At 45.2% G+C, this 20,130-nt stretch overlaps 1 protein-coding gene across 1 annotated transcript in view; it reads left to right on the top strand.

Annotated features, from left to right (window-relative positions):
* Positions 1–20,130, top strand: part of RIMS4 (regulating synaptic membrane exocytosis 4) — a 44,785-nt gene that overhangs the window by 9,062 nt on the left and 15,593 nt on the right. The window contains exon 2 of the mRNA XM_088523606.1: positions 18,840–18,981. Within this exon, the coding sequence (XP_088379732.1) occupies positions 18,840–18,981 (142 nt within the window). The remainder of the gene's footprint in view (positions 1–18,839; positions 18,982–20,130) is intronic.

Here is a 20,130-nt window from a genome sequence, read left to right as displayed (position 1 = left end):
TTCTGTTAAAAGTTTCCAGGTGCACTTCAGAAAACCCCTTCGGTCGAGGCCAGGCAGTTCACGATGGCTGCAGCAAGAACCAGGCTGAAGCTCCGGGGGCAGCTTTGCAGCCAGCCCCATCGCTGCCGTTCCTCACGGAACAGACAGCGTCAAAATGTGACATGGTACGAGGACATCGCCATGGCAACGCAGCATCCCGTGACGCCCGCTCTCGTACGGTGGAAGCGGCACATGCCGTCACGGCCGTGCTTCCCTTCCCCGTCCGCGGCCCTGACCGGTGCCATGGCACAAATCGTGTGGGTTTGGTTAGTGCCTGTGCTGCTTGAGGGGCTGCGCACGTCTCCATCCATGGTTTTAGCCTGCCCATAAATAATTCAGTCCCTGCTGCTGCTGCTGCCTCTGCAATGACTGTGATTCTCAGTATCCCCCTCCCTCTCCATTCTCCCCCTCTTCATTCTCTATTTTATATTCCTACTAGGTGATGTTTTCCAGCATTAGCATCATGGGGCTTTTTCCTACTGTGCAGATGTGTTTTGCGTCTCCTTTTTCTTGACATAGGAAAAGTCATTCTCTACATCTTCCAATAAATGACAGTTTTTTTACAAAATAAAGGCCATAATAAAGATATTTTCAATGCTGTACTCCTTGGCTTTTCCAACCCTCACGCTTTTCACTTCTATTTGAAAGTACAGTAAGGTGATATTGGTTGCCCTGAAGGAGGCAGGGCCCTATAAAGAGGAATAAGAAAGGAGTAACACCTCTTTTTTTTTAAAAAAAAAAGTGCAAATGGTTGTTTAGTTATTGTGTGTGCATGGTTTCTGAAAACTGTATGGGCAAAGAGGCCCTTAGTCACCTAATAAGCAATTTGCCCCTGAGGTGCATCCGCTGTGGATGTATGAGCTAGGTATGCGAGTGTACAGTGTGGCCGTTGCTATTGCTGTAGCTTAAAGGGGTCCTGTGATAAAGCTTGGGCTTATGACTAATATCAGGCCTAAAGTGTTTCACTATAAGGGAATGAGGCAGATAGTACAGGTAGAAAGTAAAAGGACAACTTGATTATATCTGTTCTTTAGGACTCACTTCTGGACTCTTCCAGAGCAGTAATTTTTGGCTGTCTTGTTTGTCTATGCTCCACTTTAACGTGGTTTTCTGGGTTGACTCAGCTTTCTAGAAATTTTTCATCCATTTCCACTAAATTCTTAGTCCCTGCCTAGTAACAGGAACCTGCCGGGCCCTGCGAGTGCAGAGACTCAGCCCTCCTGCCCAGGAGTCTCCTCCTCTTGTTGGGTTTTGCTCTGTGTTTTCTATGTACAAAGCACTTGGGTTTCCCCCAGACCCAACCCAAACCCAAGCCCATCTAGTGTGGCATAGCGCCAGCCCTGTTCTGCTCTTTTCCTAATGATTAAGTGCTGTCTGCCTTACCTATTAGGGAGCTCCAGGTAATTTTTATGATTGGTAATGCAGAAGTTGGCTTGTTCTTCTAGGAATAAAACCAGGCAAATTACTTGCAGTTCGTTTTAGGTGGTGAGTTTGACACTGTTTTCACAGTCTGTTCACTGTAGCCATCTGCTGCAAAGAGCCTGCAAGCTTGTAGGGCAGATGGACTGTGAAATTCAGGAAATCAATTTTGTTTAATTTCCTAAATTCTATGAAATTCCCTGTTTCCCTGAACACCTTTTCCTTCAAGCCCTAAGACGCGAGGTTTCCAGAGACAAGCTGTACAAGGTATTAATTTTATATTCATGAGAGATGGGAGAAAAGTGAATCCCCCAAAAGGTGACAAGAGATGGACTGAAGTGTTTCATTCATCAAGGTGTTCATCAATAACTTCCTAAGCTTCTGTCAGTTTAGTTAAGGAAGTGCTTTTGTTTACAGGTTGACCAATGAAAAAGTATTCTACAAGTGTCAGCAATGCAGAATCAACAGCATTTGGCCTTTCGGCTCCATAAATGGTTTGTAAACAGGATTTTGCCTGCTCTCATGCTTAGCTGAACAGCTATTTAAGGAGACTCTTAGTCTTTCAGTCTGCAAGGGCGGTGAGAAAAGCATAATATCTTGATCAAGTACATTTTTACAAGGTTTAGGCATTATAAAAGATTTATTGACTTGTTCTATTAAGCTCTTACAGTCTTTAGAGATAAGTGAAATTGCAGGCAAAAGGGAACACTTTAAAACTCGCTGATCTAAGTGTTCTAACAGGAAACTGTTTCCCCTTGGTACCACAGAGCTTGTCTCCCAAGACCAGCAGGTTTTCAGTCCACTAGAGCTGTTGTGCAGAAGAGGGAAAGAAGAATTGGAAAACTAGGACAGATTTGGTTTATATTTAACGCTGCTCTATTTCAACTTGACAACCAGCTATCGAACACCTACAAGTTTGCAACTGTGATTCACTCGGAAACTGGCATAACTGATGTCACGTAGTATTAATAGCTACATAATTGTAACGGCATTTAGCAATGAGTTTCATTAACAACCTCTACAAACACAGTGACACTTGTTTGAAAACCTGAAAATATTAGGTGTGTATGAAAGCAGATTATGTTGTAAAGGAACCTCCCTGTGCTGCCAAATGTTTACAGCAAGTTCTTGCAGTTGTTATGCATAAAAAAAATCCTCTTTATCACTTTAGGAAAGTCTTCTTGATGGGAAAAGGCTTTTGCAGGTTGATTCATGCTTTGATTAATAAGGAGCTGCTGATCTAATGAGCTTCATGACAGGAGCGTAGTAGGGAGCTGCTGTGTTCATGGGGTTCTGTTTCAAGAAGTCCTTACTCCAAAAAATCCTTATTTCTAGGGGCAAGTGGAAGCCGTCCAGCAGCTTACTGAAGAGGGTTGATTTTTGGGGAAGCTTCTGGTCTTTCATTTGTTTTATTTGAACATGTTGAGCATTCTCATCCTATGAGCTCGTAGGTGAGATCTGGTCACCAGGATATCCAGAGGGTGCTTCAGAGTTTGCAAATTTCGAATTTGCTTCCTTCAGATGACTCTGTAGGGAGCTCTGTGCACCAGTTGCCTGATCTACATGCCTCAAGTTAGGAGCTGTGAATTTTCCTGTTCTGATACCAGACTGAGTAAAAGAGAGAACAGACGCTCTTTGCCCTAGCTGCAGCCTCCCCTGGAAATGTCATTTTCACAAACTGCATCGATTGTGCTCTGTAAATTGTGCTAAGTCGATTCAGCTCAGCTCTCCCTTGAGCTTTGAATGTTTTCCTTGACGTGGGCTGCCAGCCGCCTCGGAGCCTGGTGCGGAGAAGGCGACGGTGCTGACGGCTTCCAGCCATCTTTCTTGCAGATGGTGAATTGGTAGCTGATGTTGGTCTGTATAGTTGGTACTACGTAGCCTCTGTTAACTGTCCTCTGGACCGCTGTCTTCCACATTCTCAGTACACTCACCTCTGCATTAGGTGCATCCAGTTTTAAGGGTCGTGTGGCCAACGTAATAGGTCAAGACTCACTATAAAAGTTGCACAGAAAGTGAGATCTTAGAGATCAAGTGTTCAGAGCAGAGCTGGCTCATGGTTGTGTTGCTCAGTCTGAACCTTGCAGGGATCTACAGCTTCACCTCTGAAAAGGTTGCTGGAGGTAAATCCGTGGACATGTAAGTTTTGATTGGGTTTTCTAGTGCATTCACGTGCAACACTAAATGGTCATTCACCTTTCCTCCTTTAGAGTGCTTGCTGTCTGTTTCCTCTCTGGATAATTAAGTATTTTCATCTTCCCATATGATGGTTTATATTTTATATTCCTTAATAGTTAATGAGTCATTGGGCATATAGCACAGCAAGTGATTGAGCCACCTCTGGCTCGATTTGTCTGTGTTGGAACAGCCCATCACAGTGAAGGAGGGTAATTAGTGAGACACACAGAATGGGATTGAAAAGATGTGAAAATAAGCAGAAGGATTTGAAAGGGATTAGGAAAGTAAATGACAAACCAGTAGTTAAATGGTCCATGATTAACGACTGCAGAAGTAAAAGGTTGACTAAATATTGTGACTCTGTAATGCTGCCCGAAAGCAAGAGAAAATATTTTATTCAGACACTCCAAAAGTGGGCTTAGATTTTTTGGCTCTTGGGTTAGACAGGTTTCTTCTTTGATTTTTGGCTTAGATCTGGGTGATTGTCCACTCACACCTTCCTGTTTGACTTGATGACTCCACATTCATCTTCCTGGCACAGCAGAACTAGTTACATCTGTTCTTCATGAGCAGCACCCGTGCGAGGGGTGCCCAGGTCCTGCCATCGTCTGCAGACTCTTTGGTTGGGCAAACTGCAATTTGGACATGTCTGGAGTTAAGTCCATTCTAACCAGTCCCTTGGTGGTTGCTTCTTGTGGCAGAGCAGAGGATGGACCAGAATTGGCATTTACTTTAGCAAAGTGCTATATCTGAATCTCTCCTGTGTCCGTGTGTGGAGATTCCTGGGAACCTTCTTCGTTCATCCAAGTCAAGAATCCTGCTAAATCTCCTGGGCTTGTGGGCTTGAGACAGCTCCGAGCCTTAACAAAGTCAGAGACCTGGGGTGTCAACTGTAAGTAATCTGAAACTGCAGTAAATAATTAGCTCTCAGCAAAATGTCTGCAGCGACTTTCATCTCATCAGTGAAGTCATTATTAGAGGTGCATATGAGAGATCTATTAATCTTCAAAGATCAAACCATCTGTATAAAATGTATCAGTATGAAATGTACTGTGACACTGTGGGAGAAATCACTTTGTATGAGAAATAGATTTATGTTACATGATGCTTTATAATTGAGAAGTTTAAATACAATTCTGTGTTTGCTAAGCACAAATGTGGGGGAAAAAAGACTTTAATGCAACTGCTTTTTTATTTATAGTGTTTTATAGGAATATGTTTTCATTGTAATCAAACAGTCTGTGTAGGATGCTTTTGACTTTAGCAAGTTTAGAGGAATTCTGTTCTCCTGGCTGCATGTGTCCAAGCTGCACTGTGCAGGGACTTAATGGGAATAGCCAGCTACGAGAGGAGAAGAATACATCTTGAAGACAACATTTTATCAAAAAAAAAAAAAAAAAAAAGGTCAGCTGATCCTTTTGCAGGGCTAGTGATAGAAACTGAATGAGGTGGGGTAGAGATATCAGTGAATGAGTTGCTGCTAGCTGCACATCATTTTGGTGTCAGTGGCAGATTGGCAGATGGTGTCAGAAAGACCTCCAAGGGTTTTCCAGTGAGACTTGTGGATTATCACAAGTTTTATCTCCCCATGTTCTACAGAGGAGCTCTCTCTGTGGCTGTAGTGGTGTGGTGTTGTCTCATGTTTTGAGGATATTTGCTGCTGGATTGGTTGTTTTAGGAAGGGGATGGCCTGAAGTAAAACCAGGCTGGTCGTGCTGACTGTGTAAGACATGAGGAAGAAGCCATGGTAGGACCACAGATCTGCCACAGCAAAAGAACAAGCACCGAGCTCTTGGTTAAGGGCTGATAAACAAGTGTTGGGCTACACCTCAAAGTGAAGAAGACAGATAACTGAACAAAATATCCGCTGCCATTAAAAAGGGGTATTATTTCATAGACAGCATTGACTTACCATGTTTTAATGAAGAGATGAGCTGCAGGGTTTCCTCTCTGGGATTTTCAGTGGACTGGCAGTCTACAGCTTATCAATAGAACTGCCCTAAGGCAAATCAAACTCCATATTTAGTAGCTCCTAGGTTGTACAGTTTGGGTTTCTCTCTGAGCACTAAATTGCTTTGAGTTCAATAATTCATCTCCCTCCAACTGCTTTATTGTCATTTATTAATGAGATGGCTTGAACAGCTGTCCTAATGCTGCATCACAGCAAAGGAAAACGAAGGGCTGTGCAAAACACAGATTGCAAATGGGAACACATATTGTGGAACGATATCCCATTTCCCCATAGCCGGTCCCGGAGGGACAACGTGGTTAGCAGACTGGGCGTGCAAAAAATGGAGCTCCTAAATTCTAACCTTGTTTTGTCAGTGTCTCTTCCCAAGACTCATGCCCTCTCTCTGCAAAAGAGCTTTAGACCAGGCTTGCTTTTTTTCAGAAGTGGATTGTGCTGCTTAATTAGATGATGTTTGTAAAGCAGAGCACAAAACCTGCCAAGGGTTACGGTCCTCGCTGTTATTATTAGAGCCAGAGGAAGACTGCCAGGAGGTATTGATTACTTGGTAAAAATAAACCCTTCAAACTTCCTTGGTCTTTATTTGTTACTGCTTTTTATCTTTGCTGTCTGCAAGCGTTTCAGAGGGTGGTTTTGTTTGCCAAAAGATGAAAACAAAAAAGTTGACAAATCCGGGTGCCAATTCATAGCTTCCTGGGTAGGTGACATCAGAGGAGTTTGGGCAGCTCTCTTGAAAGTCTCTCTAGGATTTGCATCCAGTTAGATCATGGAGTTACTGTATGGCCAAAGCAGCCCAGTAACCAGGTACAGAGAGCAAACCAGGTGTCAAAAACAAGGACAGCATCTTTCTGGGCTTTGTGAAAATTTATATAAACTTCTGTAAATAATATATATAGTAAAGTTGTTATTTTGATAAACCTTTTAAAAACTATCCCCTGGATTATAGTGGTACCCTATGAGCAGTGATGGAGAGAGCATCTGCCTACCTCACTGCTAACCGTTGCCCTGAATTAAACTGCTGTTTTAGCAGTCAGCACTAGCCCCATCTAGTGAAGTGGCCTATTAGTTTGGTACAAAATGAATCTTGCAACGTACAGGGGGCTACTGAGACCTTGGGGCTTGTGGCTGCCTTTTGGTTTTCCTTGTTCATTTACAGGTTCTCATATACCTTGCTGTGGAGGAGAAAATGTCACACTTTGGATTCATTGAGTGGCTCTGCAAAAGAGAGAGGGTGTTGGAGGCAAAAATTCTTTCATACAAATAGTCAAATGGGAGAGGGGGAGAGACACACGCTCTATAATAGAAAATATATGAAAAAGAGAAGAGTTAAATGACATTCAGAAGGTCCAAATCATGCTGGGTAGAGTGAAACCCCTCAAGAGAAGTGATGCAACAGAGGGCCCTTAGAGATGGGATATGGCTTACAGGATAGCAGAGGGTCAAGCCAGCCGTCTATGGACCTAGAGGTATAAAATGTAATAGTGTCTTCAAATCAAGTGCAGCCCTATATGCTCTGATTGAAGTTGGCAGCTGGCACAGAAGCCAAATGCCAGCTCCTCTCTGAAGTAGGACAAGGCAGAACCCTCCAAACATCTGCACATATTATGACCTAGAAATCCTTTCAGCAGGGCAAGTAAAGGCAGGGTTGGGTGATGCCTGAGAAATGCTCTCTGCACATGTCAGACTCGCCAATAGACTCGCCTCCGTTGTCGCTAGTCCCTTTGGGTTCATTTTCTGACGTTATCCCAGCCGTTGAGCTGCTTTGAATGAATATTTGGGAAAATGGTGAGTTTTTAAGCAAATACTGATGCCTGCATGAAGTGAGTCATCTGATAGGTTTAAGAACCCTCCTGTCATGGAGGAAAGGACGCGTCTTGTCAAAGCTCCTCGTTACTGCGTGGATGTTGAGCGCTGAACTGGCTCGCAAACCTGCTTGCTCCCAAGTGCCTTGACCAGTCTCACTCTTCGGTAATCTTTAATAAATGCCAGTTTCTTTTCTTTTGAACTGGGGGCAATCCACACACAAAGGAAAGTCAAGAGCCAGCAACAGAGTATTTGCTGTAAACTCACTGCCTAGTGCTACTTGCTCCTCTTTCTTCCAGAAGTAACTAAGATGTGAGTAAGTCTTCCAGCTGCCTGCTACTTATGAGTGAAGCAGTTTTAAAAAGAGCTAATGGTGGAGGAATTCATCCGCAGCAGGTTTACTACCAATGGAAGGCTGATGGGAGGAATATTTCTGATGCTGAGAAGTGGCAAAGAGGTTTCTTCTATAATTAAAATGTGCCGTAACCCTTCAGGAACTTAAGAGCCGTGGGATTTGGGACAGAAAAGATTTGAGTGAGACTTGAATGTTCCTCTGTGTTGGGGCTGCTGCCCGGGTTTGTCTGGCTGGTTCTCCTGTGCCCTGGCGCAGCCTCCAGCAGCCCAAGGCTTCGCCTTCCTCTCCTGGTGGCAATTAGTGCTTTTTCCATTAATTTTGCCCCCTTGGTTTTTGAACCGTTGTCAGTGTCCAGCCGTGCCCTGCGGGCAGGGGGTGCAGCCGATGTTGGGTTTTGTGTCCGGCTGATGAGCCCTGCGCGTGGGCGGCCCCGGGGCTGTGCTGGGGCACAGCCCAATTTAGCTCCTTCTGCTGGGTTAATGACAGTAATAGAAAGTCAATTTGTAGGCAAGAACAAATTGCCTTTCCGTGGGGGGAGGAGGAGAATTCCTCCCCTGTGTTGCATTATTAAATTTGTAATCTTCTCTTCTAATGCTTGTCAAAAGTGAATATTATCAGAATCTAAAATGCGGATTTTAAATTTATGAGCTGCCCTTTTTTTTCCCCAAACTCTGTAAGTTCTATAATTTATCTTTTAAGGTGAACTTCAGTGAGGTAGGATTTTAAAAATTTTATTCAATTAAAATTCCTTACTCGCTACCTCTTTCTGGCCTAGCTTACATACCCCCAAAATACTTCATCTTTGAATAGAAATGCTGGACAGCTATTTTCATCTTCAAGGGGCGAGTTCTGCGCTCAGGTTTATTCTCCAGCAATAAGCGGCAGCGGAGACGACAAGGGACACGTTTGTGTGTGGTGTTGGCTGGCGAGGAGGCCGATGTGATGCTCTTTGGTTGCCAGGGAAACCTGAACCCTGAACTCATGGCTTTGCAGGCAAGAGGAGGAGGGAAAGACGTTATTAAAACCCTGCCTTGCAATTTTTGATCCAAGGCTGAGAGTGGTTTGGGATTTAGGGTCGCTTTCTGAAGCTCAGCTTTAAAATTGCACGTGTTGAGCCTGTCCGTCTCGTGTTGCAGTTGTTTCCATGTTAATTGAAGTGAATGTGAAGGTTGGAGCCTGTTCCCAAAGCTTCGCTCTGGTGCTGGTGACACCTGGGATGTGACTTGGTGCACATGGGCTGCCAGCAAGATTACAAGATTATTTCCTACAGCAGAGTGAAGCAATGCTCTGAATGCAGCTCGGGAAGGCAAAGGATTGTATCTTAAATTAACTTCTGTGACCTTGCCAGGATTTATCCTGAGAAATTTCACTGTCAACCCATTCTTGCCATGTGAGAATACAAATGTAAAATCTTAGAAGTGCAGGGAGCAAGAACTGGGTAAGTTTTGCAGAGCCGAATACTTTATAAGCAAATCTAATGTACAGTGCCCTGCTCTGGCCTTGCTGCAGCCCTGCTGCTAAACCATTGCCTGCACTTTCTATAAAGAGGTTTTGCCATCAAACGCTTTCTTGTTATTTATGGTAGAATTATTTTTCCCCTAAATAGAGGTACGTGCTGCTCTGTAGTTCATATTGGATTTTCCTGAGCTGGTAGCACAGTGTGCAAAGCTGCATCTGTATTGGCTTTATCACAAGTATGTACTTGGGTATTTCTTTTGTATGTCCTATCCTCTTTCCTGCTGCCCTGGTGTGGAGAGAAAGAAATCAGCAGGATGATCTACAGCATTTTACTCATCCCTGCTCCTTCTACAAAATATATTTAGAAATATTTGGTGTGAAAATGGGGTTTTGATGAACTTGCTGCCATGCCTGTGTCAGTTGTGGGATAGCCACAAAGAGCTTTCATAAATGAGGGCCAGCAACCAGATGGGCTGGTGTGCAGCTGTTTTACAATATGAGTGGTTAATCACCTGCAATTGCAAGAACCCGTTTTCCTGGTAACTGAGAACTGTTTAAAAGTAGCTCTTGGTGTTGCTCCTCAAACACATGAAGCTGCTACAGCGATGGCTTTTACTCTCTTAATCCAAAGTAATCTTTAAACAAGCATGAGCTTCTGATTGAACTCCCACATCCTCCAACATCTTTCCTCAGAGATGAAGTCTATTTTCCAGCTCCGGCCAACAGATTTTTTTCCTCTACTGGAGCCTTCAATACTTTGGTTAACAAGCAGTGGACTGAATTCCCCAAGTGGCTGGAAATCATTGGTTTGTTTTTGTTGTTAATTTGAGTGCTCCTTTTGCACGTACAGAGGACAGATGTTGGAGGCAGTAACATCTACCATAGTTGTCTGTGGGTGAGTTTATCACTGGATGGGAGTTTGAGTGCATGTCTTCAGGGTCTGGGCTGTGAAAATTTTGCATGAATTATATATATAAATTTCAAAGTAAATATGAATCACTTGTATTTTAGGTTACCATTGCAATAGGAGGATGTTTTTTCCTTGCTTCTATAAATAGGAAGATGTCTCCTTTGGTGCATCTGTAGTGACATGTGGTGGTTGCACGGTGGAGCACCAGCTGTGGTTGAGGAAACCTTTGTGTGAGCTTAAGCAACATGTAGAATTAGAGGGGTAAAACCATATTCCCCTTTATCCTTTGCATGGTTGTTTGCTACGGGTGTTCCTAAAAGCACCTCCCGGGAAGCCCAGTGTAGGTGGTTAGACTGCCTGGTGAGAGTGGCTGAAACCAGATGCTGACAGTCTGAACTTGTTCAATATTTTGGAGACCAGACCATCATCTCCCCCTCCCTACTTCCACAGGGGATTGAGCAATTGCTCCCAAGTGGGCACAAGTTATTAAACCACACGTGCAATTCAAGTCAGCATCTTGGGAATCAGAACCTTCATTTCCTTAAGGAAAATAAGCTGGAGTAATTACAGTCCCAGTGCCATGGAAATCAGACGATGGCTGCAGGGCTTTGTTCCTGCTGAAGAAAGGGTGGCTCTGCGCTGCTTAGTTATTTTTGCACGTGTTTCAAATGGATGAACGAGGTTGGGTGCCGCCTCCTTTGTGTCGGGACCATTGCTGCTCGTGTCCACACACGTGGTCTTGACAAAGCGGCTCCCTCCTAAAAGCCCCTCAGTGGGACAAGAGAGAAGGACAGAAAAACTTGTTGCAATTTGGGCTTGTCAGCTGCTTTCCCCTGCACTTTGTCTTTACCAGAACTAAGCCTAACCTTCCTTAGGTATCAGTTTGAGGCAGGCAATTATTCCTTCAGTACTTTAAGCAAGGGCAGTGGCAAAGCATAGGCAGGACAGCTCTTTCACCGGATGCCATCACCCTCTTGGGATGACGCTTCCCAGCTACTTCACCGCTGCAAAGTCACCTCCTTTTCCTGTTCACAGAAGGCTCAGGCTCATTCATATTTCAGCTGCTGGGCTGCGGTGATGTCCTCAGAGTTATTAATAGTATGAGATGGATGGCAGAACTGGGGCAGAGCGCTCTGCTTCTCTTGTGCTCCCGAGTTAAGCAGTTACCCTGACCTGGCTGTTCTGTCATCATCTGGTCCCTCCAAGAGCAGGGCCATGGACCAGCTCTCCCCATCCTCCTCATGAAGGGACAGGAGAGCCTTGAGACGGGCCCAGCGAGCAAACCCGGCGCTCTTCGCAGCACCCGGGTCTTCACCGTTTGCAAAGGTTTAGACTTTTGTACTGAGAACGCTTTGCAGTTATTAGCATTAAATTGGGCATTTCCCCACCTTCCTGGGGAATAAACATTACAATGCAATAGTTAACAACGCCTGACCCAAATTAGCTGGGCATTAATTAATCAGGCAATTAATGATTGCCTCGGGATGCAAAGCACTCCTTTGCCTCTGTGCTCCCGAAGGGCTGGGATGGGGCACTCCGAGATTTGGCTCTGCAGGGATGGCTGGGGCGGTGTCACCTCCATGCCCCGGGTTGCCGCCCGGGCAGGTCTGTGGTTTTACTAACAGCCTGCTGAATAATTCAGTATTAATAATTCAGTAATAATAACGGCGTGTTTCTGTGTGCATATGGACACTTCATTTAATCACAGGCTCCTTCCTGCAATGCCTGGCACATCGGAGGAAGGGAAAGGGGCAGCGTGTTCCTTTTCCCTGTAAAAATAAAAATGCAGAGCCAGCCTTCAGACTAAGCTATTTGGATCCTGCTGTCGCAAACAAGATAGAGACACACGGAAAGAATGCTAAAGAGTCAGACGAGCAGAGCAGTTCCCAGGAAATACTTTGAAAGAAATGAACATTTTTGTAGTGTTATGGTGCCGTAAATTTTTTTTTATGGTGAAAAGCCTAAAATGGTTCTAATTTTTTTTCATAGTTGTCAGAAGTCTCTTAAAAAGCCATTGACAGTGGGATATATATGTTTTACCCTTTCACGTCTTAGCTTTCTTTTGTCATTGTCATTGTCTTGTCTTTTGTCATTGAAGAGAAGAGAAAATCTCATTTTCCTAGCCACGAGTTGTGTTGAAAATGATGAGTTTTTTTTCTTCATTTTGTTAATAAGTGAAAATTCTGTCCTTCTAACGTATTTTTAAGTGGACAAATTACGAAAAATGCTAAGCCCCCAACATGAGAGCTCTTCATTTTACCCTCCAGAGGAGCAGAAAAGCACCACATTTTAAAATATGAAAATATACTTCAAGCAGATAAGATGCTGAAATGATGGTTTCTGCAGTGCTCTGTGTAATCTGCGGTAGGTGATAAGGTTTTCCTGGGGGTGGAGAGCGGCTTAAATCCCGGCACAGCTGGATTGAAAAGAGGCCAGAGCTCAGACCCACTCGGGACTGCGGATCCTGGGAGCCTGGGCTGTATTTTGGGCCGCTGGAGGTGGCTGCAGAGGCAGAGCAGAGGTGTGGGGTTGATGCTTGTGCTGCTTGATGCTTGTCCTGCTTTGTCTTCCCTAAACGAAGCTTTGGGGAGACTTTAAAAACAGGGAGCCTCTCCATGAGGCCTTGCTGCGCTCCGGGGCCACGTCCGGCAGTGCGGGGATCTGCCTTGGAGTCCGTTGGGATGCGCCTGGGAATGCGCTAAGGCTGGGAGCTCGGAGCAGGTGCCCCGGCTCCGTATGTGCTCGTGGCCCTGTGGCACCTCCGCTCCCTCCTGTTCCAGCGGCTGCCCCTGGGTCTGCTCTCTGGCAGTTTCCCTTTTCCAGCCTTGTGGCTGCACTTAATCTATGTGGATTAAGAATTAACATGTTAAAGTATTTCTTCCATCCTGCCGGAGATTTTCTGTTTAATTTGGAAGGAACGGTTGTGATCTCATTTGTGCCTGAATCTAGGACAAGAGGAGTAGGGCAAGTGCACCGGTTACTCTGTATATCCCCAGCCCTTTTCCATCAATCCTGGCGCGTTAGTGATGCTCCGGCTCGCTCTGCCACACGGGGAGCTTGGCCTGGTGTCAGAGCCTCCTTTCCAGGCTCCACAAGGCCGAGTTCATCTTGTTAAACTGCCTTCTGACACGCCAGCCCTGCACGTGGGTTCATATCCCTGCAGGAGCAGCCTCCCCTCGGGTGGAGAGCCCGGCTCGCTCCTGCTGCGGGCGCTGGATGCGAAGGGTCCACGAGGCCCCATGGAGCAGGTAAGTGGTCGTGCTTCAGCAGGATGCCAGCTCTGAAGCTGAGAGCCCCTCTGCTGCATTTGCTCTATGTCCCAGCCATGCTGCAGAGCCCACGCTGGGCTTGGGGACCCTCCTTTCCACTCTCAGAAGGTGCAGGGTCCCTGAGCACATGGGTACTTGGTGTGTTATATTGTTTGTTTTCACACCAGAACTGACTTGCAGTGTCTCCACCCTGGAACAGATCTTCCTGAGAAAGCAAGCCAGAATCAGCTCTCTCTGACCTTGAGAGTGAAGATAGTTGGCAGTGGAAAATGAAAGGTCTCCCTAGGCCTTATTTGAACCAAAGTTAGTGCAGGCAGCGAAGACAGAGCAAATCTCCTTTGCTGTGAGATCCTGTCCCATCCCAGCCACGTGCTGCTGATGGCTGGGAGGGTGACTTGAGTCTGTGCCACCATCTCGGATGGTCTCCCCTGTCACCTGTGTCACATGAAGGTTCTCACGTCCTGGAGACTCTGCCCTCTCAGAGGGGTTTGTTCTCTGGGCTCGCTGGAGTTGCCAGTTCTCTGTGCTGCACAAGTGCTGCTTTGTACCTGGGCTTCGGTTTGGGGTGAAGCTCGTAAATCACTCGCTGAGGAACCCAGGGGTGAAGCTGGAGAGCAGAGTGTGCCCAGCTCAATGTCCTGCAGGATGCATGGGTGCAAATCGATCCAGATCACTCAGCTCAGAGACGAAAAGCAAGAGAAATGTAGTCTCTGCCCAACTCTGGACTAGTCGTTTGTGCAAAATGCTATTTTGCCCAAGGCTTTGCAATAGGAACAAATGGAACCTGAAGGCAGGCACCTCTTCCCGCCTCCTGCAAATGCCTTTGCACCCCAAGGGGAGGATTGGGAAGGAAGAAAAGCAACCCAGGGCTCTGGAGCCGCTGCCACCTCATCCTGTGCTTCACGTCCTGGCATTTCATGGGCTCGGGGAGCCCTTGGCTCATTTAGCAGCCAAGCTCATTAAGTTGAAATTCAGTCAATTTCTAATCTCAGGGTTAAATCGATATCAATTAATTCTAAAGTATGCAAAGGCTCTAGCACATGCATGATGTTGATTTTTCTTTTTTTCCCCCCTCTGTGTTAGTAGCATCCAGCAAACTGAACAAGCACACAGAAAATTAAAAGCAAGAAACTGGAAGAGGGAGATGCCAAGCACCTAGGCAGGAGTAAAGGAAGCGACAGGAGAGAAGGTAGCTTAAGGATAACAGTGGAAGGGGCGTGCTTGATCCCTCGGGAAGATCATCTGTTGTAGGGTAGCTCTATGTGGTGGTAATAATTATATAATCGTGACCTTGCAATGAGCTGTTGCAGAGCTAGCATGGATTTTCGAGGCTTTGTGTCCTCTGAGCACAGACACACCTGTCAGGAGCAGAGGGAAAGGCCTTTGGTCTGGCACAGAAGATAGCATGAAAGGGACTGTGCTCCCTTAGCGGGGAGAAGGGGACAATGCTTTTCTTTTAATTATATTTTGGTTAATTTTCCCCAGGACTAAAATAGATGCTGTTCCTAATAGCAGTCAGTTCTGCCGCGGAAACTGCATCACCCTTGAAAAGTGCCTTTCAAGGCAGCTGGCCCCTGAAAATATCCCCCGTGCACCTGCGTGGTCACTTTAACTTGGGGGGGCTTTTGGTTAGTTGATCTGACGTCAGTTCTAGTCAGAATTAGGGGAAAGATAGTAATGAGATTCAATTAATAAAGGATGAAAGGAATATAATTAGTGCTAGTCAAGAAGGCTTTAGCAAAAATGGGTCTTCTTAGAAGCTTTATTCTGCTTTTTAGTAGAAGCAGGTATATGGGTAAAAGTGATAAGTATGTAAAGGTTTTGACCTAGAACAATGTGACCTTAAAAAAGTAATGTTTTGTAATAGCGATAAATGGATTAAGAACTGGCTTCACATCTCAAAAACCATCGTCAAGGAAAGTCTTCGTCAAAGGCAAGAGGCTGTTTTGAAGCCCTGGTGGCGTTCAGCATTTTCATTTGATTTGGGACAAATTTGAATTCAATCCTACCGTATTGGCAGGGTAGTAAATTGTCCTGAGGATGGAAGAGATGGATAGAGCCATTTGCATTGAAGTTTTCTTACTCTTTACAGTACAGTTCTGCAAGGCTGTACTGGCAGGAGGGGCAGGGACTGAACCATGACACTATTCCAAGAGCAACTCATTGGAGTCCTGGGTGATACAAGCAGAAGCTGAGAGTACCAGCTGGATTTTGCCTCTCTACGTGTTTTTGTACTAAAACACGCTCTCTACTTCTGCTGTGCATGTTGTCAAAAGGGTGCTTAAAACCTGGGGAGGTCATTAAAATGATTCAAGGACAAGTGGGGAAAAAATGCATGAGAAACGTAACAGCTCAGTCTGTTTAACTTGTCAAAAAGCAGATTGAGAGATGACTTGATTACACTGCAGAAGAGGCTCCACAGCGAGGACACAAAGCAGCCCTCGCTGCGGAGAAGGACATTAAAAAAAAAAAGATGGCTAAAAGCTGACATCAGGCAAGCTTAAGACATCTTCAGATGTCAGGAGTGAAATGAACTGCTCAGGCAAATAGCAGATGCATCATCTCTGAATGCTTTCAAACGCCTTTTTAGAAGGTATTTTTTTAGCTAAGCATAAACTGTTTGGTTCAACAGAGCACGAACTAGCAAAGTCTAAGTGCTTGCAGATGTGGAAAACTTGGCAAAGTGTCTTCTGGTCCCTTCTGGTTCTTGGAGCTCGATCATCAGGGTAACTGCTCGGGCAAAAAGAATTCTTCTCCCCAAGGTCATTCTGAGCCAGGTTCTGCTCTTTAGCTGTATGTTGCACTGCAGACTTGACTGGCTGCTTAACCTTTGTGGTTTACTGCTTAATTGGAAAAAGTGCACAGAATAAATCTGGCGACGCTGCAGAAAAAGTCAATACTATTTTTGCTTGTTCCAGATACCACTAACACAATAAAAAATTAGATTTGTCAGATGCCACCCTCACAGTGACGTGCCATTTACCCCCTTGATTTACCGAGGGGTGGAAGCACCAGTCTCTTCCTTTCGTCTGCAGCAATGCAGCTTCGTATGTACTTATTCCTTTCTGCATCTTCTCCGTCTTCAGATGTGCCGTTTTCTGTGGTCCTGTGCTTCCCTTCCAGCCGAGGGAATTAAAACACAATTTTTGTTGCATACCGACCACAGATTGTGTTTAACTGGAGGGTTTGTGAAGGGTTAGAAACCTACATCCCGTTGCTGCCAGTTCACTGGTGCTTATCCCAGTCTGTCATCCAGTTTCAGTCTCGCCTCGCGTGCTGCATTGGGTGGGAACCCTGCCCTTTTGGAGAAGCAGGATCATCTTCTGTTCAAGGGAAACTTGCAGCAAAAGAGAATGAAGGTGAAAAGGGCCAGAGACACCTTCTCAAGTGACAGTGGAGATGCCTCATTGGGTTTGTTAGACACAGCAGTTGCTACGTGTCCCTGCCAGGAAAGGATGAAGGATCCTGTGATCGCGGCTCATCCCGGGCAGCCGACCTGCCCTCGTCTGCCAGCTCTTGATTTCTGGAGCTTCTCTGTTACCATCACTTTTTTTTTTCTCCCTTGTAAATGAGAATATCCATGTGTCAGTGCTCTGAAAAAAATTAGGAATACTGGAAAAGCAGTCACTCGCAGAAAGGCTGAAAGAAGAGCTGGGAGAAGACTGGACTTCTCTGCAGTGGCTGGGGAAACAGGGCCTTTTCATGAGGCTTTGCTTTTATTGATGTCTATATTAATATTCTTACCTGCAGGTTTGTGTTTAGAAAGTACTTTAAAAATATCTGTTTTATGTTTGTGTAATTTCCTGATTTATACAATGTGTTTGATACGTTGCTCTAGGCACACGAACAGCACAGTTTGTAGTTAATGTTAACCCAAGGCATGCATAATGCTCCATCCTGCTAGCCCAGAGGGCTGCCGTGTGCGGGGTGCAGCTGGTGCAGAGCCCCGGGGCCGGCGCGTTCACCCGCTTGGAAACATCCTGGTGCTGGAGGAAAAGGGGACTTCAGGGCTGAGTTGGTATAAGAGTTCCCGTCCTTGCAGAAACTGTAGGCATTATGTGAGAAGTAGGAAAGGAAGCATTTTATTATCTCGGTGATTTTTTTTCCTCATACTTTTCTTTGATTCTTGGAGTGAAAGAATTTCTAGATCGAGCAGCTTTCTCCACAAATAACGATGTTCTGTGTATTTTGAGCATGTTCTTACAGATATCTCCTTGTTTCCAAAGTACCTGGCAGAGACTTAACCTCTTTGGTATTTGGGGGTCCTTGGAGTTCCTGAATACTGGAGACGTACATGACCGGGTCATTTCTCAAGGGATGTTCTTAAAAGTAAGGGCAAATGCAAAAGAGCATTTCAAGGGATGCTCTTTGGTTTTCCAAAAGAACCATTACTTAGGAGTGCGACATTCTCCCATCCATGCTACTGTCTGCTGCAGTCACAGCAACAACAACAAAAAATCCATAGCAGTATAAGGAAGGTTGGTTCAAAGGTCTGTTGCTTGAGACCTGATGAGCAGCATCTTCCTTCTCAGGGTTCTGGGTGGGCACCTGTGAAGGGATTTAGATATTCTGCCTTGCACAGAAAACTTGGAGCTGACGTTCTTCCAGATGCGTGCTGTATGTAGGATGAAATCTGGAGCTTCCTGACACCAGTAAAGGCAATCAATGGTAATGGTATACATTACATATTCATTATATAACATGCTTGTTCTGAGAAGTGCAGACTTCTGGAAAAGAAGGTTTAAAATAGCAGCTGCTAATTTCAGAGCCTTTGAAGCCTAAGCTCAGCAGAAGACAGAACCTACTTAATTCCCTTTTGAGCTTTGGCTGAGGGTGTGTGTGAAAGGCCCAGTCTTCTCTGGGGGGTTTTCCAGGACGGATGCTCTTCCAGGGTGGCCTGCAGCAAGGAATATTTTGGCTGCACGTCAGTATTTCCTATTGCCTGTTGGGGAGGTTCCTTCTCTCCGCAGACACATCTAATGCTGTTGGACTTTTCCTTCTTCTCTAATGCTTTGAAGCTGACCAGGAATTACGGCTTATTGCTGCTCCTCCCGGTGTGAGAGAGCAGAATTTAGGAACCATTAAGGGCACAGCTGAGTTTGCAACTTCAGCTGTGCCCATGGTCCTGCTGCTGTGTTCCTGGCCTGGGCAGCCCCATATGTGGGGTTGGCTTGGGGGTCTGCATGTGTCTGTGCTCAGAGCATAACTGACTGATACAAATGCTTAAAGTAACTAAGGTGGGGGGTATGTTTTGAGTAGCTGCTGGGCCCTGGCTTGCTGGATCACCAGGTGTGCTCCAAAGATGATAGAGCTGTTGTTGAAGCGCAAGGTGATGGCCAGGTTGCCGGGCTGACCTTCTAAAAGGCCTCCTTTGCTTCTTGATTGTGTTATTCCCAATGGGAATGATGGCTGACTGCCCTTCTCCGCTTCTGCTTGTAGATGGGGATGGTCGGAGACTCAAAGGAGCCATCCAGAGGAGCACGGAAACCGGGCTAGCTGTTGAGATGCCCAGCCGGACCGTCCGCCAAGCCAGCCACGAATCCATCGAGGACAGCATGAACAGCTACGGATCAGAGGGAAAGTAAGTCACGGAGCTGGGTAATCACTTGGGGGCTGCCCTGTTCTTGTTAGACCTATTAATTTTCCTCTAACCTGATAGAAGGTGTGTTTTTTTTGACTTGTCTGTGCTGCAGGTGTACTGCCCATTCAATTAGAGCCGAGCAGAGCTGTGCGTCTGCATAGCTGGCACATACTTCAGCTGTTTATGTAGTTTTTTTCTTACTGTCCTCATTATTCTGAGCTGAAGCAGATACCCATTACTTTTAACAGCTCTGCCTTTAGAAGAGTAGTTCAGGGTGAATAGCTGAGGATCATTACTGGCAATAAATTATAAACCAGGAGCCTTTAGTGTGTTGCACAAAAGCTGTCTGTCGCTTCTCTCCTAGCCTCTTGGACAAAAAAATATGCCAAGGAGTGCTGAGGTGATGACATGAAAAGGATACAAGTAGCAAAATGTTGATATTTATTATCAAAATATGTATTTAGAAGCCTCTGTATGTTTTGGTAGCAAGCTATTTTTTTCTATTTCACCTGAGTTAGTGTTCTCAGTGAATGTGTTTTTAAAAAGGTTTTTGGACCTAAGAACAATTATAACACACTTTGTGTATAGGCTTTACACCCGAATGGAATGCACAGGATCCAAAATGTAGACTTTTAGAGGCTGACTTGGCTCGAATTATGCTTTTTGTATTCCCATTATTTGAAGTAATATATGGAGAATATCATTACTTTATTAAGATGATGGCTCATGGAAATCTCTTGAGGGGAGGGGGAACATATTTAAAAAGGGGACAGAGGGGATTATATATCAGCAGATTCCATCCTTACAGGTATGAGGCCAAAATATTTGTATACCTAAGTCATGTGCTGTGTAGGTCAAATACCACAGTTGGCTTCTGTCTGTTCTCTCCAGTCCTTTGTGGTATTCCAAGTGTGCTGGTATAAGAGTAGAACAGTACAAAGGTTCTCTCAATTAATGCCATTTTCATGTTAAATAAGTAACATGCTATAAATTAAAAGGTCTTTCTTTAGCTTTAGAAGTAGGCTAACCCTAGAAAAGCCTCATAGATCTGCATTGAAGGTTGGGAATGTCAAAGAGAAGTCTGCAATAGAAACCTTGTCACCCCAAAGCTGGGCTGCTCCTTACCTCTCTGGTGAGTTGTTGTCTCTG

This window comes from Tinamus guttatus, unplaced genomic scaffold (genome assembly GCF_059628265.1).
Source record: "Tinamus guttatus ecotype Peru unplaced genomic scaffold, ASM5962826v1 Tinamus_guttatus_pri_ptg000194l, whole genome shotgun sequence".
NCBI lineage: Eukaryota > Metazoa > Chordata > Aves > Tinamiformes > Tinamidae > Tinamus > Tinamus guttatus.
This window is presented reverse-complemented; position numbering and strand designations above follow the sequence as displayed.